At 43.7% G+C, this 16,083-nt stretch overlaps 2 protein-coding genes across 4 annotated transcripts in view; one reads left to right on the top strand and one right to left on the bottom strand.

The window, feature by feature from the left end:
- Ap4b1 (adaptor related protein complex 4 subunit beta 1) overlaps window positions 1–6,985 on the bottom strand; it is a 12,298-nt gene extending 5,313 nt beyond the window's left edge. Inside the window, exons 1-6 of one of the 2 annotated variants that reach the window (XM_021158611.2) lie at window positions 6,693–6,985; window positions 6,419–6,608; window positions 4,208–4,432; window positions 3,609–3,739; window positions 3,109–3,256; window positions 1,215–1,711 (exon numbers count right to left, since the gene is read on the bottom strand). In XM_021158611.2, the coding sequence (XP_021014270.1) occupies window positions 1,215–1,711; window positions 3,109–3,256; window positions 3,609–3,739; window positions 4,208–4,432; window positions 6,419–6,531 (1,114 nt within the window). In that variant the 5' untranslated portion in view covers window positions 6,532–6,608; window positions 6,693–6,985. The remainder of the gene's footprint in view (window positions 1–1,214; window positions 1,712–3,108; window positions 3,257–3,608; window positions 3,740–4,207; window positions 4,433–6,418; window positions 6,609–6,692) is intronic. The other variant, XM_021158612.2, reaches the window with a different exon arrangement.
- Window positions 6,942–16,063, top strand: Dclre1b (DNA cross-link repair 1B). 2 transcript variants are annotated; one of them, XM_021157969.2, is made up of 4 exons: window positions 6,942–7,462; window positions 8,261–8,426; window positions 8,922–9,104; window positions 12,593–16,063. In XM_021157969.2, the coding sequence occupies exons 2-4, from the start codon at window positions 8,339–8,341 to the stop codon at window positions 13,678–13,680; spliced, it is 1,359 nt and encodes a 452-aa protein (XP_021013628.1). In that variant the 5' UTR covers window positions 6,942–7,462; window positions 8,261–8,338; the 3' UTR covers window positions 13,681–16,063. The 2 variants fall into 2 exon arrangements, with proteins under 2 accessions (XP_021013628.1, XP_021013627.1); XM_021157968.2 differs by having other exon boundaries at window positions 6,942–7,587.
- Window positions 16,064–16,083: the final 20 nt, after the last annotated feature.

The following is a 16,083-nucleotide window of genomic DNA, read 5'->3' as shown; positions in this document are numbered from 1 at the left end:
ATTACATATAATAATAAATAAATCTTTTTAAAAAAGAGAGAAAAAAAGAAAGAGAAAAAAGGAAGGAAGGAAGGAAGGAAGAGAGAGAGAGAGAGAGAGAGAGAGGGAAAGAAAGAAAGAGAAAGAAAGAAAAATAACAAGATATCTTTAGAAGAAAAAAATCACAAATGACAGTTAAGAAAGAATCTAAGTCTGCTGCTGCACTGGGAATAATGGGAATAATGTTTAAAATAAATCCAAGTTTTTTTCCATCTGAGCAAAAGACACTTCCTGGGGGAAAAACAATTCCCATAGCAGAAAGCTGAAAGTAGAGTAACAAAGTATGTCTAAGTTTTGAGAAAATTATGGGATGCAACTTTTGGTCTGTTTGTTTGAGCAGGGTCTTGCTGCATCACCTAGGTTGGCCTTGAACTTGGGATTTTCCTGCTTCAGTCTCTTGGGTTCTAGAATCACAGACTCATACCACATTTGACTGAAACACCCTTCTGGAGGCAACACACCAGAACAGGACTCTCCTGCTACAGATACCTGATGGCGATCTTTAAGTTTAAGAAGTTCTCCTGTCTTCACTGCCCCTCAGAATTGATGAGGGAGGGCTCCTCATGCCCATCACTAGTCTTAGCTCTCTCAGTCTCAGTTTGCTGGCAGCTTTCACATTTTCAATATTTCTAGCCTTTTAAGTTCCAAACTGAGCAGTCAGAAAGTCTCTAAAATTAAGGGATTGCTCTATGTTGGTCTACACTCAGCACTATGCAAAGCCTGTAGTAGAAGCAGAGGACTTTTAGCTAAGACAGATGGGTTTCACTCAGTTGGAAACTATGATCCTTTGACCACTTAGTAATCTTTTGGTGGCTAAGTTTCTTCATCTTTAAAATACCCACTATACTGCCTTACCAGACCATAAGATATGTGAAAACGGTCCGGATAGAAGGTAACATAAACACAGCAAAGTGTTTAAAAAGTTTAAGTATTGCTGTTCCATGTTCAAATTATCTATACTGTCTACCTTGAGAAACATCTGCCTCGATTAAAACAAAACCACTCTTTTCCTATGTATGTAATCACTGACTCAAGGAAGGCAAGAATCAGCCCAAAGCATGATACTTTGTCTCTGAAGCAAGATTCATTTACTACTGTCTTCTATGGATTCCCTGGCTACAGCTCTGTGGCTGGCTGACCTGACCTCCTAAGACAAAGAAGCGTCAGGTACGTACCTATGGCGAAGATGGCAGCCTGTGCAAAGTCAGCAGACACGTCAGTGCAGTAGCCGCGCAGCTCTTCCAGCACCTGCTGCACGTTCTCATCATTCACCAGCTCGCACAGCACCTCCACCTTCTGGAGCTTGATGTAGTGGGGTTCCGAGTAAGAGCAAAAAAACTTTTTGTAGTGACTGCTAAAGTGACCTGGCAAACTGTGCAAGACCTGGCGGACATGGCAGAGAGCAGCAAAGCAGAGCTCCCGGCTCTCTGAAGAGCAGGCGGCCAGCAAGGGCCCCTTGACTCGCACGAGCACATCAGTCTGCACGTGGGGGAACTTTTTTGCCAAAATCAGAAAGAGTTTGGTGGCTCCCATCACCACGCCAGTACTGCTGCTCTTGAGATAGCTGTCCAACAAATTGAGAATATCAAACAGTTCCTCCTCACTGCGGGGTTGGTAGCGGAGCAGAAAGTTCAGTACTTCAGCCTGGCCCCACTGGTCCAGTTTTGACATTCTGCCCAAAATCAAGACAAAAGCACTATTTTAATACCAAATGGAACAGTCTACATACAACTGCCATGAAACAAATCATAACAAAAGACGGAGGGAATTCTTAAAAATAGATTATGCCGCAATCAAATTCTTTTTACATTGGAAAAGAAAAGGGCTTTACATTCCACAACAAAGACTGCAGTGACTTGGTGAGAAGAGCATTTGCTATCAAGCCTGTTGACCTGAGCTCAATCTCCAGAGCTCACATGGTGGAAGAAATGATTACCAAAAGCTGTTTGTCCTCTGACTTCCACACACATGCCCATGCGTTCATGGAACACACACACACACACACACACACACACACACAAAATAAGTTAATTCTATGAAGCTAGAAAGAGCATGTACTCTTCCACAGGATCTGAGTTTGACCCCTAGCAGCCAACCATATCAGGTGGCTGGCAAGCACCTACGAGTTCCATTCCATGAGGATCCAACCTCTCTGGCCTTGCGGGCACCTGCTATGTACACGCATCCACACACACACACAATTAAAAATAAAAACATTAATATTACAAAGAAATCCCAAGACATTATCAACATAAATCAGATACAAAGTCTCTACAGTAATTACTTCCTAGCACTGGAGACCGAACTCAGGTCTCACACATGCTATCAAGTATTTACTGCTAAACTATACTGTACCTCCAGTTGCAGTCTTTCTATATTTTTCCCAAGATTTACTTACTTTTATTTTATGTGCTTGAGTATTTTACCCATATTTAAATGTACTATGTGCATACTTGGTACCCTAGGAGACCAGAAGAAGGGCACTGGATTCCCTGAAACTGGAGTCACAGGCAACTGAGTCACCACATGGATGGCGAGAACTGAAATGGGGTCCTCCTCTGAAGAGCAGCAAGTACTCTTAACCTCTGAGCTACCTCCCTAAGGCTCCAGATTCTCTAAATTTTAAGATAAATAACTGGCTTAGCTTGAGGGACATATTGGTACTGCAGAACAAATCCCCACAGCATGTTCCTACTGTCTTTACATATCAAGACATAGTAAGTCAGATGAAAAGAATTCGCTCAGTGAAATATAAGGCAATTGATAACTGTGGTAAACTTGAAGTTACTTCTGGGCCAGTAAGACAGTTCAGTAAAATTGCTTGCTGTATAAGTTTAACAATTTGAGTTCTATTTCTGGAACCCACTTAAAAGTGGAAGGAGAGAACCAATTCCTCTAAGTTATCTACTGAGCTTCACACTTATGCTGGGGCACATGAATACCCAAATCCACATCACCACCACTCCACCACACACAGTAATAAAGGAAGGCTTAGTTTAATGCATCAACAAAATCCTACCAAGATTCATATCTCATTAAAAAAAAAAAAAAAAAAAAGAGCATCCGAACCTATTTAAGAGATGGTGGGCAATGGGCTTATTAATGACAACACCTCCTTCCTGCTTTAAAATTTCCTCTAGAGACCTCAGACAGTTCACAACCACAATTGGATCCTGGTCACGCAGAAGACTGTACAACTCATTGACGAGAGCACCATCTAAAACAGAGATCAAAGATTACAGATAAAGAAACCTTGAGTCATAGTGACAGAACCAGAGCAACAGCTCTGGCCAGACAAAGCGACATCTCTGCTAAAAGAAACAACAAAGGCAGTGCCAATTAAACTCATTTGGGATATAAGAGGGAATGTACAGATCAAGAAATAAACTTCATTTGAAGACTGAAAATAGGAGCCAAATATAAAAAAAATGGGCATGCATCTTATTTAGAGAAATGCAAAGTAGTGTAGACACATTCTTATTATTTTCTACCAAGCAACATGGTTTTTTTCTAAGGTTATATACATAATAGAGACACAAATAAATATTGGGCATGGTGGATGGTCTTACCCACTTCAGAGTCTCCGTGAAGATTATGCATTTTCGCACAGCCAAGGACTGCTACTCTTCTGACATATGAAGCTTTATCACGCAGACCGTTAACAACAGGCTGCTGGATATATTCCTGCACGCCAGGCATCCTAAGAGACACATCCTGGAGTCAGTCAGATCTTGAAATAATAGTTTTGACAAAATTAAGTTCTTCTTCAATCATCAGAGGTTTAGTTTAAATACTATTTAATAGTTCACGCTTGAATGTGTATCTACTAGATCAAAAGAAATTGGAGAACGCCTCTATCAAACTTAATAAGGCACAATCTGACTTTTCATTTGTAAGGATGCTGCACACCCAGCACAAATTGTTACAGTAATGACTCATTAAACATTTTTAACCAAAACTCAGAACTATTTCCCCAAGATAAAGGAAAATCACCTCTAAGAAAACCATGAGATACAGTTTCGAAAGCCAAAGTAATGGCTGAAAATCTGAGTTCAAAGCAGAACAGTGCTTACTTAGTATTCGGAACTTAAGCTGCCCTCACCACAAATCTGCTCTGCAGTCTCTTATAGTCACCAACCACTGAGAACCAGGGCAGCGAAGCACTCACCTGAGGCTGCACATACTCCGCAGTGCCAGTCCTCGCACCATTGGGTTGGGGTCTGAGCAGTCTTTGCAGAGCGTATTGATGGCCAAGAGTGCTAGATCTGGTTTTAAAGGTGCATATGTGCCCATATACAGATAAACCAACTTTTTCTGAACAATATCTACAGTGGCACTGGCCTTTACCATTTCCATGAAAACATCAGACATGTCCAAGCCCTGAGTCATGTGCCTGTCACAAATACACAGAGCAGAAAGAAGTAAAACACACAATTCCCAATCTGTAGGAAGAGTTGTATTTACATGTGTTCTGGCTAGCTAACTAAATTATGAGCTTTTAGAGAAATACAATTGGGTCTACTTTGTCTATTATGTTACACAAAACTCCTATTATGAGTCTGCAACTGTTGCTCTATATTCTCACACTGTTGAATCCTTAGTACATTCCAGTGAGGTGATATGGCAATGGTACACTCCACTTTAACATTCCAGAGATCATATGGGGACATCATCTACATATAAGAAGGTACACACTAGAGAGAGCTCAATGGTTAAGAAGTATTTTGTTGTTCTTGCAAAAGAGATGGGTTCAATTCCCAGCACCCATATGACAGTGCATAACCACTGGTAACTATAGCTCCAGGAGATCTAATGCCTTCTTCTGACATACACAGACACCAGGTACAAGCCATACTTGTGGTACACTTACACATGCAGGCAAAAAGCTCATAAGCATTAAAAAAAGCAGGGCATGGTGACCCACACCTTTAATCCAAGCACCTAGGAAACATAGGCAGGTGAAGCTCTGTGAGTTCAAAGCCATCCTGGCCTACACAGTAAGTTCCCAGGATAGCTAGGGCTGTCTCAAAACAAAACAAAAAAAAAAACCTTAAAAACAGAGCATATATAGCTTCAGATGTTTAGGAACTCAAGATCAACTAAGAAGTCAGCTAAGAACATCACTGATTTGAAAAAAATCCAGTGTAACTACTTGAAGTAATACACAAAATACAGACCAAGAAGATCCGCAGCCACATGCCACTGTGGAAGTCAGAGACTGCTTCTCCACAGAATGCTCTAGCTCTGTGACCAGCTCCCAGGGGAAACGTGACACAGATAATGATTCATGCTAGGAGGCACGAGCAAGAACTGAACATTCCTTTTGTTCCTTGGGTGGCATGATAAAAAGTTTAGATTTCAGCCAGGCAGTGGTGGCGCACACCTTTAATCCCAGCACTTGGGAGGCAGAAGCAGATGGATTTCTGAGTTCCAGGCCAGCCTGGTCTACAAAGTGAGTTCCAGGACAGCCAGGACTACACAGAGAAACCCTGTTTCAAAAAACAAAAACAAAAACAAACAAACAAACAAAAAAAGTTTAGATTTCATTCCACTGATTACTGTTTCCAATGTTGTGGAACCAAACTACTACAATCAGCTGAGACTGTTTATTTACAATACAGTTCCTGGATTCTACCCCATCCTAATGAAATCAGAATTGATCCCTAGATCACAATTTTTTTGAAAAAGCACCCCATGGGACTTTTGTGTCCTACCTACAGTTTTGAGCTACAACTATAGATTAGTTACGCGTTCAAACATATATAATAGATAAAATCCTAACCAAAGTGAGGAGACAAGGCTACTTATTAATAAACTACCACAACAGGCTTTGGTAATTACATCCTGAGCCAACAACAGTACAGCTTTAAGAACAAGAATTGATACTTTGAATTTTTCATACCACCTGACAGTAGACACTGTTTTCATGGTTGACTAGCAAGCTTGGTAGGGTGCCTGGTGACATTCATAACACAAATACGAGCAGAATAGTAGGTTTAAAGAGGAGAAGAATGATGGTATTATTTTGGTCATATCTTTGATGAACTATCCAAGTAGAAATGTAAAGCAAGCAGAGAGATAGACAGGTCTGAATCTAGAAAAAAGGGAGAACTGTTCTACGCTAAGTCATTGAACCAGGAGTCAGCCGCAATTGCTAAAGCCTGTGGTATGAAGGAGACCTCTCAACTGGGCATGATGTTCCACACGGAAGACTGAGATGACAATCCAGAAATGCAGCCTCAAGGCCAAAAGATAAAACTGCCCTTCTTTAACTTTTTCAGAGTGATCGCAGGTAGAGAGCTCTGAAGAGGATTAAAAGTGGGGCGGGGTGGGGGAAGGTGGGGGTGGGAGTTAGAATTCCATGGTAGGTTGGTGATACCTAATAACTCGCTGGATGACATTCCGGTAGCGCAGCCTATCAGCCTGAATATGAGGGTTACACAGAGCCTTCTTCAGTTCCTTCACCACGTCCTCAGAGCCAAGGTATGGCATCTTCGCCAACACTCACGGGACAGTTTCCACAGACCCGTAGGGAACTCGTGGGCTCCTCCTAATTTCGATGTGGGAGCCTGAATAAAGGAGATGTAGTCAGTGAAAACACTAAAGGCGAGATGTCACTTTGCCGTGCCTGCCCCGCAGGGCGGAACACATACTTGGGTCCTCGGGCGAGCCCCGACCCTTCAGGAGCCGCCCGGAGACCCGCAGGCCGTTCGCTCTGCCCAGCAGATCGCCTCAACTCTCTCTAGGCCCAGTTACGAATTCTACACTCGACTAGCAAAAGGCCAAAGACCTAGCACTGCCTCCTCCCCGGGAATCTAGTTCCGGTTGCCGAGGCCATCACAGAAACACCCCAAGCCAGCTTCCTGCGGAAATCCCGCCCCGTCGCCCTGAGACACAAGGAGCAGCTTTCCGGGTCGCGCCGAGCGCCGAGCGCACGGGGGACGGGGGAGGAATCGACCTCCGGACGCCCTTCCCCCACCCACTCTCCCCTCGGCGCAGGCGCGCAGCTCACTGTGCGAGCGCCGCGGCCGGCCATCGGAAATCAGCTACTAGGGTCTGTCTCCCCGCCGCCGCGCGCGCTTTGACTAAGTGCGGACTGGGCCCGAGCTCCGGCGCGCGGGTGTGAGGGATGCTCTCCCGGCTTCTTCCGCGTTGGGCGCTTTCACCCTGGTCGTCCGGAGCGCGGCCACCTTCTTTTTTCTCACTCTGTCTACTAATTCCGTCTCTGGGATGGTTTTCCTTTAGGGCTTCTGGACTTGTTCCAGAGTCCACTTGTCATTGGGACGCTGTCGTGGAAACCTCACTTAGGAGTGCGGTTCCCGCGAAGACTCCACTGGGTGACTCCTCAACTCTGCCACTATGAACGGGGTCGTAATCCCCCAAACGCCCATTGCTGTGGACTTTTGGAGCCTGCGCCGTGCAGGTACGGCGCGGCTCTTCTTCTTAACCCACATGCACTGTGACCACACGGTGGGTTTGTCTAGCACTTGGGCCCGGCCCCTCTATTGCTCTCCCATCACTGCTCGCCTCTTGCATCGTCGCCTGCAGGTATTGGGGCTGGATTTGGTCGCTGAGACCTAGTCCAGGAATCTGGGTGGGGACTTCTGATCTGTCACAATTTGGGGGATTACCGAGTGGGAAACATAAGGACTGAATTTTTACAAATGTGGGAATTGATCCCGGAATGAGACTGGCTTCTAGTTAACTTACTGGAGGTTTTTATCTGTAAGTTTAGTCAAGGAAATGATTCCTATCTTTTCAAAAACCAGTGCTTTCCTAATTTGCATTTAAGAATCTACCAGACTGTTCAGTGATAGAGCACTTGTTTAGTGTGTGCAAGAACCCCAAGTTAGATCCCCAACACTCATTGCCCACCCCCAATAATTCATCTAATGTGCTAGATAAAAACACATATTGTCTAACATCTCCTCATCTTGTCTGTGTCAGTAGAAGTGGCTGGTGTGAGACTGGAACTCTTTTTGACAGTTGTTTCCCACCCATGGCTGGGATTATCATGATAGGAGAAAGTGTGAGAATCTTTATTTAGACTGTTTTCAGATTCTGAGTTTAAATCTGTACAAAGGGTAGGAGACAGAAGAGGAAGGAGAGATTTCTTGGGAATCCTTATAACAGCTTACATGAGAGTGGTTCAGAACTCGGTGAGCTTTCCTTGATGAAAGAGAAGTCCATGTTTACTCCGGTGACCAACTGTTTTCCTCAGGTGTCTAAGCACTGGATCCGGGCCCTGGAGGTTGGCGAGAGTCATGTATTACCTCTAGATGAAATTGGGCAAGAAACCATGACTGTAACGCTCATAGATGCCAATCACTGCCCTGGTTCTGTCATGTTTCTCTTTGAAGGATACTTTGGAACAATTCTATACACAGGTGAGCCTCCCTAGGCATCCCTCACACTTTATAGCTACCTTCACCCAGAAAGATAGCTTTATCCCATACAGGCACAGGGACCCTTTCCAACTGATTTCCTACTTGACCATCCATCCTTTACTTTGTTAAGTAAAATCACAAGAGCAAGAAAACAAGAAAGGCATGGTGGTGCTCACCTCTGATCCCAGCACTTGGAAGGCAGAGGCTGCCTGATCTCTATGAGTTCAAGGCCAGCCTGGTCTACTTAGTGAGTTCTAGGACACCCAGCCTATGTAGAGAAACCCTGTCTCATAAGAAAAACATCCATCAAACAGAAAATCTCCAAGAGTGGGAAAGAGACATTTTCACAAAGAAGCTAGACTGTACAGTTCAGTGCCAGGACAGTTTTTGCATAAACTCGTAACCAATCTCCATCTGCTACTGAAGGTAGAAGAGGTTGGCTTCTAGGCTTTGTTTTTTTGCCCACTTCTTATACCCCACATATTATTCTTCCAGGTGATTTTCGATATACACCATCCATGCTGAAGGAACCTGCTCTGATACTGGGGAAACAGATTCATACTTTGTATCTAGACAACACTAATTGCAATCCAGCCCTGGTTCTTCCTTCCCGACAAGAGGCTACTCATCAGATTGTCCAGCTAATCCGTCAGTTCCCACAACACAACATAAAGATTGGTGAGCGGTCTCCTTTTTCTTCCATTCCTGCTTAGTGAATCTAAATTCTTTGAAGGTCCTCATTGTTTTCAAATCTTTGTGCCTTGCTCACCTTTCTTGTAAATATACTATGATTATCTTATTTAAAATTGAACCTCCCAGCTGACTTGGTGGCTCACACCTTCTATCCCAGCACTCAGGAGGCAGAAGTAGCCTGGTCTACATAGTGAGTTCCAAAACAGCCACAGCGCTGTAGAAAGACTCTTATCTCCAAAGGGGGAAAAAAAATGTGAACTTGCTCACCATCCTCACTCTTAAATTCTCAACTCTTCTCCCCAGCTTTGTCATTAATTAAATCCATCACCTCATAATGTACACAACACACAAATGTAAACTTCTAAACAAACTCCAAAAGAAACCCTCAAAGATTGGGCAGTGGTGGCACACGCCTTTAATCCCAGCACTAGGGAATCAGAGGCAGGCAGATTTCTGAGTTGAGGCCAGCCTGGTCTATAGAGTGAGTTCTAGGACAGCCAAGGCTACACAGAAACCCTGTCTTGAAAAACAAAACAAACAATAAAAAGAAATTCTTAAGAGGGCTGGAGGGATGGCTCAGTGGCTAAGAGCACAGGCTTCTCTTCAATGGGACCCAGGTTCAATTCCCAGCACCCACTTGGTGGCTCACAACCATCTGTAACTCCAGTTCCAGGGGATCTGAGGGCTCCTGCATACATGTGGTACAAATACATACTCAGGATCACACACATACATATAAAATAAAGTAAATAAATATTTTTAATAAGAAAAGAAGTAGGAGGACGCTTTGTCAGAGCAGTAGCAGCCAGTGAGACAGATACACAGTATGCAGGGAGGCTGAAATGGCAGAGGGGTTGGAGTGGTACTGAGCTATCTCAAACTTGACTGTGATCTCAATAAAGAGCTGTTGAATGGCTTTAAGTGGAAGAGGAACAGTATTCCACTTAATTGTCTCCTAATATAGATTTCACAGTTTCCATATTTATTCCTTTTTCCAATTTTTACTGTTTTTCTGCTAGAATGTAGGTTCTACTATAACGAGGCTCTATATTTCTTAGGGCGCTATCTCAGGTGCCTACACAATGCCTGGAAAAGAGGGAGTCAATAAATATTTGCTAAGTGAATTTACGATTGCTGTGCTTTAAATAGGTGCATTAAAAGACTAGCTGTTAAGCCGGGCGTGGTGGCGCACGCCTTTAATCCCAGCACTCGGGAGGCAGAGGCAGGCGGATTTCTGAGTTCGAGGACAGCCTGGTCTACAAAGTGAGTTCCAGGACAGCCAGGGCTATACAGAGAAACCCTGTCTCGAAAAACCAAAAAAAAAAAAAGAAAAAAGAAAAAAAAGAAAAGACTAGCTGTTTGCTTGTTCAAGTGACTCCACAGCAGTATACAATATTTTGGGGACTCTTTTGAAGTTGTTTTTTAAGAGATAGTTTATGAAAATCAGCTTTCTGCTTGTGGACGTTGTACATCGTGGTGCGGAGCCTAGTGCGCACCACGATGTACAACGTCCACAAGCAGGGGGCTTGATTAATTTTGCAAATATATAATTAGCCCTGTAATGTAGCACTTATCTAGTAGGCAATGGGGATATAAATCTGAATAAAATATGGTGTCTGACTTTGAGGGCTTCTTGTCATTTTAAGGTAGGACCCAGAGAAGGAAAAAGATGTATAGAAAGCAGAAAAACAGCTACATTTTGTCTCAAAAGTGAAATTTTAATCATAGTCAAAGGGAGTCTGCTTGTGGACGTTGTACATCGTGGTGCGGAGCCTAGTGCGCACCACGATGTACAACGTCCACAAGCAGGAGACTGTCTGTAGTGGGGCTTGATTAATTTTGCAAATATATAATTAGCCCTGTAATGTAGCACTTATCTAGTAGGCAATGGGGATATAAATCTGAATAAAATATGGTGTCTGACTTTGAGGGCTTCTTGTCATTTTAAGGTAGGACCCAGAGAAGGAAAAAGATGTATAGAAAGCAGAAAAACAGCTACATTTTGTCTCAAAAGTGAAATTTTAATCATAGTCAAAGGGAGTGGATATAAAACCTGCTTGTGGACGTTGTACATCGTGGTGCGCACTAGGCTCCGCACCACGATGTACAACGTCCACAAGCAGTTGGCTCGCCTTCCTAGTGATGTATCTCACTGATCACCTTGACTTTACTTTTTTTTTTTTTAAAGATTTATTTATTTATTATATGTAAGTACACTGTAGCTGTCTTCAGACACTCCAGAAGAGGGCGCCAGATCTCATTACGGATGGTTGTTAGCCACCATGTGGTTGCTGGGATTTGAACTCTGGACCTTCGGAAGAGCAGTCGGGTGCTCTTACCCACTGAGCCATCTCACCAGCCCTTGACTTTACTTTTTAGGTGGTTCCTCTTAAAATGCTTTCCACTCCACCCTGTCTCTGCTGTTAACCCTAAGCCATCCTGTAAGATAGAGCTCAGCTCCCTTTCAGCCAAAACCATCTTCCATTAATTTGCAAAAAATGACAAGGGAAAGAGGAAACATACCTGACGTATAATCTCTAAGCCTTTTGGAAAGCACGTCTGTGTGAATGTTCAGGCAGGGAGATAATTATTGACTCAAGTGACTGCATACTGTTCAAAAAGGAGTGGCCTGTAAGCGTTACAGTGGCAGAACTGAAGAGTCTAGTGTTACACAGCATGCTGTTGGCATTGTTGTAAACAGCAAGGTACAGATAGGATTCTTGCTAAGAGAACTGATACACATTGAGCATGTGAAGCACTGTGTGGCGTGAGAACACACAGAACAGGTGAAGGAAAGTGATCAGCAAAAGAAAAGCTGAAGAGGAAGGGAGCTGAGGTCAGTGAACTGCCTGCCTGTGCTGCCCAGAGAGCCACACTTTGTAGGAACTGATGGAGAGGAGCCTGAGCTGGTCTATGACTTCATGGCTTAATAGATAAGATATAGAGAAATAGCCTCTAGATTGTATGGTGAGTTTCTTTAATTAGATGGAAGTGTATTGTTCTTTTCTCTCCAAAGAAATACTTAAACTTTTCCCCACCCATCCCCCAAAGTGGACCTGGCTCAGTTGTCATCTGTCGTTTTACAGAAACTTTTCCTAATTTCATCACCTGGCAGCTGCTGCTCTTCTGTGCCTTTTATGACACTTGTACCTGTGTGTGAAAAACCACCCTTCACTACATTGTTTCTGAGTCTGCAGTTGGATGGTACCTTGGAGAGCTGAAACCTTCTTCATCTGTTTCCACAGCGCTTGATGCTTGGTAGATGCCGTCTCTTGTTGAACTGAAAAGAAAAAAAATGGATTTTGTGTGCACCATACAGGCATCTGCTGTATATCTTAAATGCACCTTGATAAACTTCTTGGATTGCTACATAGATATTATGTATTTTTGCTAAACATTTGGTTGATCAAGAGTCTTAATAGCTTCATTCTCTTCTTTCTCTTATTTCTCCCAACCCTTTGGACATAATTTAGGACTCTATAGTCTAGGAAAAGAATCACTGCTGGAGCAACTAGCCCTTGAGTTTCGGACCTGGGTGGTATTAAGTCCTCAACGCCTGGAGTTGGTACAGTTGCTGGGCCTGGCAGACGTGTTCACAGTTGAGGAAGAAGCCGGGCGCATCCATGCTGTGGACCATACGGAGATCTGCCATTCTGCCATGCTTCAGTGGAACCGGAGTCACCCTACCATTGCTATTTTCCCCACAAGCCGGAAAGTGCGCAGCCCTCACCCCAGTATCTACACTGTCCCGTACTCTGACCATTCATCTTACTCCGAGCTCCGTGCTTTTGTTGCAGCCCTGAGGCCTTGTCAGGTGGTGCCCATCGTCCATCAAAAGCCTTGTGGAGAGTTCTTTCAGGACAGCTTGAGTCCTAGGCTCGCTATGCCTCTGATTCCACACTCTGTGCAGCAGTACATGAGTTCCTCCTCTAGGAAAACAAATGTGCTTTGGCAGTTAGAGAGGCGGCTCAAGAGGCCAAGAACTCAGGGTGTTGTGTTTGAATCCCCTGAGGAGAAAGCTAATCAGGTTAAAGTTGACAGAGACTCAAAGAAGCACAAAAAAGAAAACCTCTCTCCCTGGGCTGGGCACCTTGAGAGGCTTTGCCCCCATCCTCTGCAGGCCAGGAAGCAGTTGTTCCCAGACTTCTGCAGGAAAGAACGTGATGAGCCAGTCCTCTTTTGTGACTCCAACAAGATGGCGACTGTGTTGACTGCCCCAGTGGAATTTTCAGTGCAATTACAGCCTATAGATGAGTTTCTCTTTCCAGAGACCAGGGAGAAAATTGGCTTAGAGTCCCCATTGCTGTCCAGGGGAGACAGTGGCTCACCAGCGAGAGGGAACCAAAGTGACTGCCTAGGCTGTGATTCTCCCCCGTCTGACACTGGCAGAGCTGCTCCTCTAACTCCTGAGTCCAGGGGCCTGGCGCTAAAATACCTTCTCACTCCAGTGCATTTCCTCCAAGCAGGGTTCTCTTCCAGGAACTTCGACAAGCAAGTGGAAAAACACCAGAGAGTACAGTGTAGCAGTCCTGCAGTTCTGAACCCGGTGGATGATGGCTAGTGGCAGGAGGTGGCTTGGTGTCTTCCTTTACAGAACCCTGGGGCTCACCCCAGCAGCTCTTCTGAAGCTTTTCATGAAGTCCTAGTGCCTATGTGACCCGTAGTTTTATGGTACACTATATTGTTTATTTTAATTTTATTATATTTAAGAAACAGTTTTCATTATAAACTATTCAGTGTTCATAAGCACATTAAAAGTTCTAAGAAGTTCCAAAGCAATTTAATTTTTTCCACTTGGCTTAACCCAGTTTTTCTCAAACCTTTATCAACATGCAGTTCATTTGTTTTTTGTTTTGTTTTGTTTGAGTGGAAAAAATAGTCTGAATCAAAAAGAACCAGGATATTGTTATTAAATTTGTCCTGTCCCCATCCTCAAGTCCCAGTCATTCTCTTCCCAGATAAAAGTTGTCGGTTATTTGTTTTTAGATTGTAATTCATGGTGCTGGAGGATAAAGTAGGAGTCTGGAGCAGCCTGTTCTAACCCTGACTGTCACTGACTTGCTGTGACATGACCCTAACCAAGGAACTTCCTGTCTCTGCCTCTCGGAGCGAACAGGAAACCATGAAGAGGCACTGAAACAGTCTTAGGAAAATAACACCTTCCTCCTTCATGAAGGGGTTTCGTAACTGTCATAAGACATCCATCTGGAACATAACCATTTGGAGGTTAGGCACCATACACCAAGGGGGTGCACGGAATAAGCTGAACATTAAGGGTTAGAGTATGTCAGAGCTACTGGATGCTTGGAGACACTACTTTGTTAAAGCTACAGGGATCAAATGTGCTGCCAGATATTCTCCAATTGTTCACATAGCTGGGATTTTCCCCCCACCCCCACAAGTTTGAATTAGGGAGCCAGAGCACAGAGCTTGTTTGTTTTAGTATCCAGGGGAGAGACCAAGGAGCCAGCTGGCTGGAACGGGTCAGAGTGTGCAGTTCTACCCTGTCCTGCTCATAACCTGACAAAATGCCAAACCAATAAGCAAGACAGCTGATAGCACAGCCATGAGGAAATGCGCTCTGGGAGGGTGCAGGCGAGGAGCAGCCTGGGCCTGGAACCTTGAGTCGTAGCAGTAAAGAAAGCCATCTCTTACCCTTGGGTAGGAGGGAGGAGCTTTGCTACTTGAGGAGGGAGAAGTGAAGTTTAGTGAGCAAAATAAGACTTTGCTCTTGGACACGCTGTACTCAGTTCTGTTTTTGTCAGTGACCTTACAAACCTCTAAGGGCTTCATAGGAACTGCAGCAGGTGAGGCATGTGGTTCAACAGGAAACCTGGACATTGTCTGGATGGAATCCAGGGCACATGGCAAATTGTTTAAATAGAGGAGCCTTACTCAGCTGTAATGTGGGGGCTGGGATGCCTACCTCCCATGACTGCTATACAGATTATTTTAAAATTCCCTAGTTCATTGCCTGGCACATGACAGTATTTCAAATATTGGTTTTTGTAGCTAAAGGTGTAGCTTTGGTAGGATGTGTGTTTAGCAAGCTGAAGTCTTGGGTTCTATCCTGAGTCGTCCCCCCCCCCTCCCAAAAAGCCTTTGATCTTCTCTATGAGAATACAAAGTAAAATGTCTTCCATGTAGACTAGTTAATGGGCATTTTTTTTTCCTAGTCTTTCTGAGGATATAAATGTGTTAGATTTATACTTTTCAGAATTAGGATAATTTACATATGTGTACACACACAAAGGGTGCTGAACAGATGGCCCAGTGGTTAAGAACTCTTAATGTGCTCTTGAAGAAAACCTAGGTTTGGTTCCCAGCACCTACATCAAATTGATCATAACTCAAGTTCCTCGGGTCTGATGCCTTCTGACCTCTGTGAACAACTGCACACAACTCATACAGCCTCACACAATACACATAAATAAAAATAATTTTTAAGTAATGTTTTTAAAAGATTTATTTGTTTATTTTATGTATTCATATACACTGTCACTGTCTTCAGAGATACCAGAAGAGGGCATCAGATCCCATTACAGATGGTTGTGACCCACCATGTGGTTGCTGGGATTTGAACTCAGGACCTCTGGATGAGTGCTCTTAACCGTTGAGCACTCCAGCCCTTAAATAATGTTTTAAAGGGCCAATGAGATGGCTTACTGGGTAAAAGCACTTGCCACATGAATTGGTGAGCTGGATTCAATCCCTAGAACCCACAAAAAAATGGAAAAGGAAATCTGAGTGCATAAGGTCGTCCTTTGACTGGCTGCCATGCTTGCCTATAAACAGTACTAAAAAGGGGGTGGGTAAGAATAATACTGTATATGATTTTAGAGTCTGCATTTTACTTAATTCCCTAATTGGAACTCAAAATGCCATTATCAAAAAATGCTTTCTTAAAGATGTAACTACATGTTAATAAACCATTCTCATTCAAATTTGTGTACTGTTTACTTAT

This window comes from Mus caroli, chromosome 3 (genome assembly GCF_900094665.2).
Source record: "Mus caroli chromosome 3, CAROLI_EIJ_v1.1, whole genome shotgun sequence".
Lineage (NCBI taxonomy): Eukaryota > Metazoa > Chordata > Mammalia > Rodentia > Muridae > Mus > Mus caroli.
Note: the sequence above shows the minus strand (reverse complement) of the source record. Positions and strands in the feature narration are given on the sequence as shown.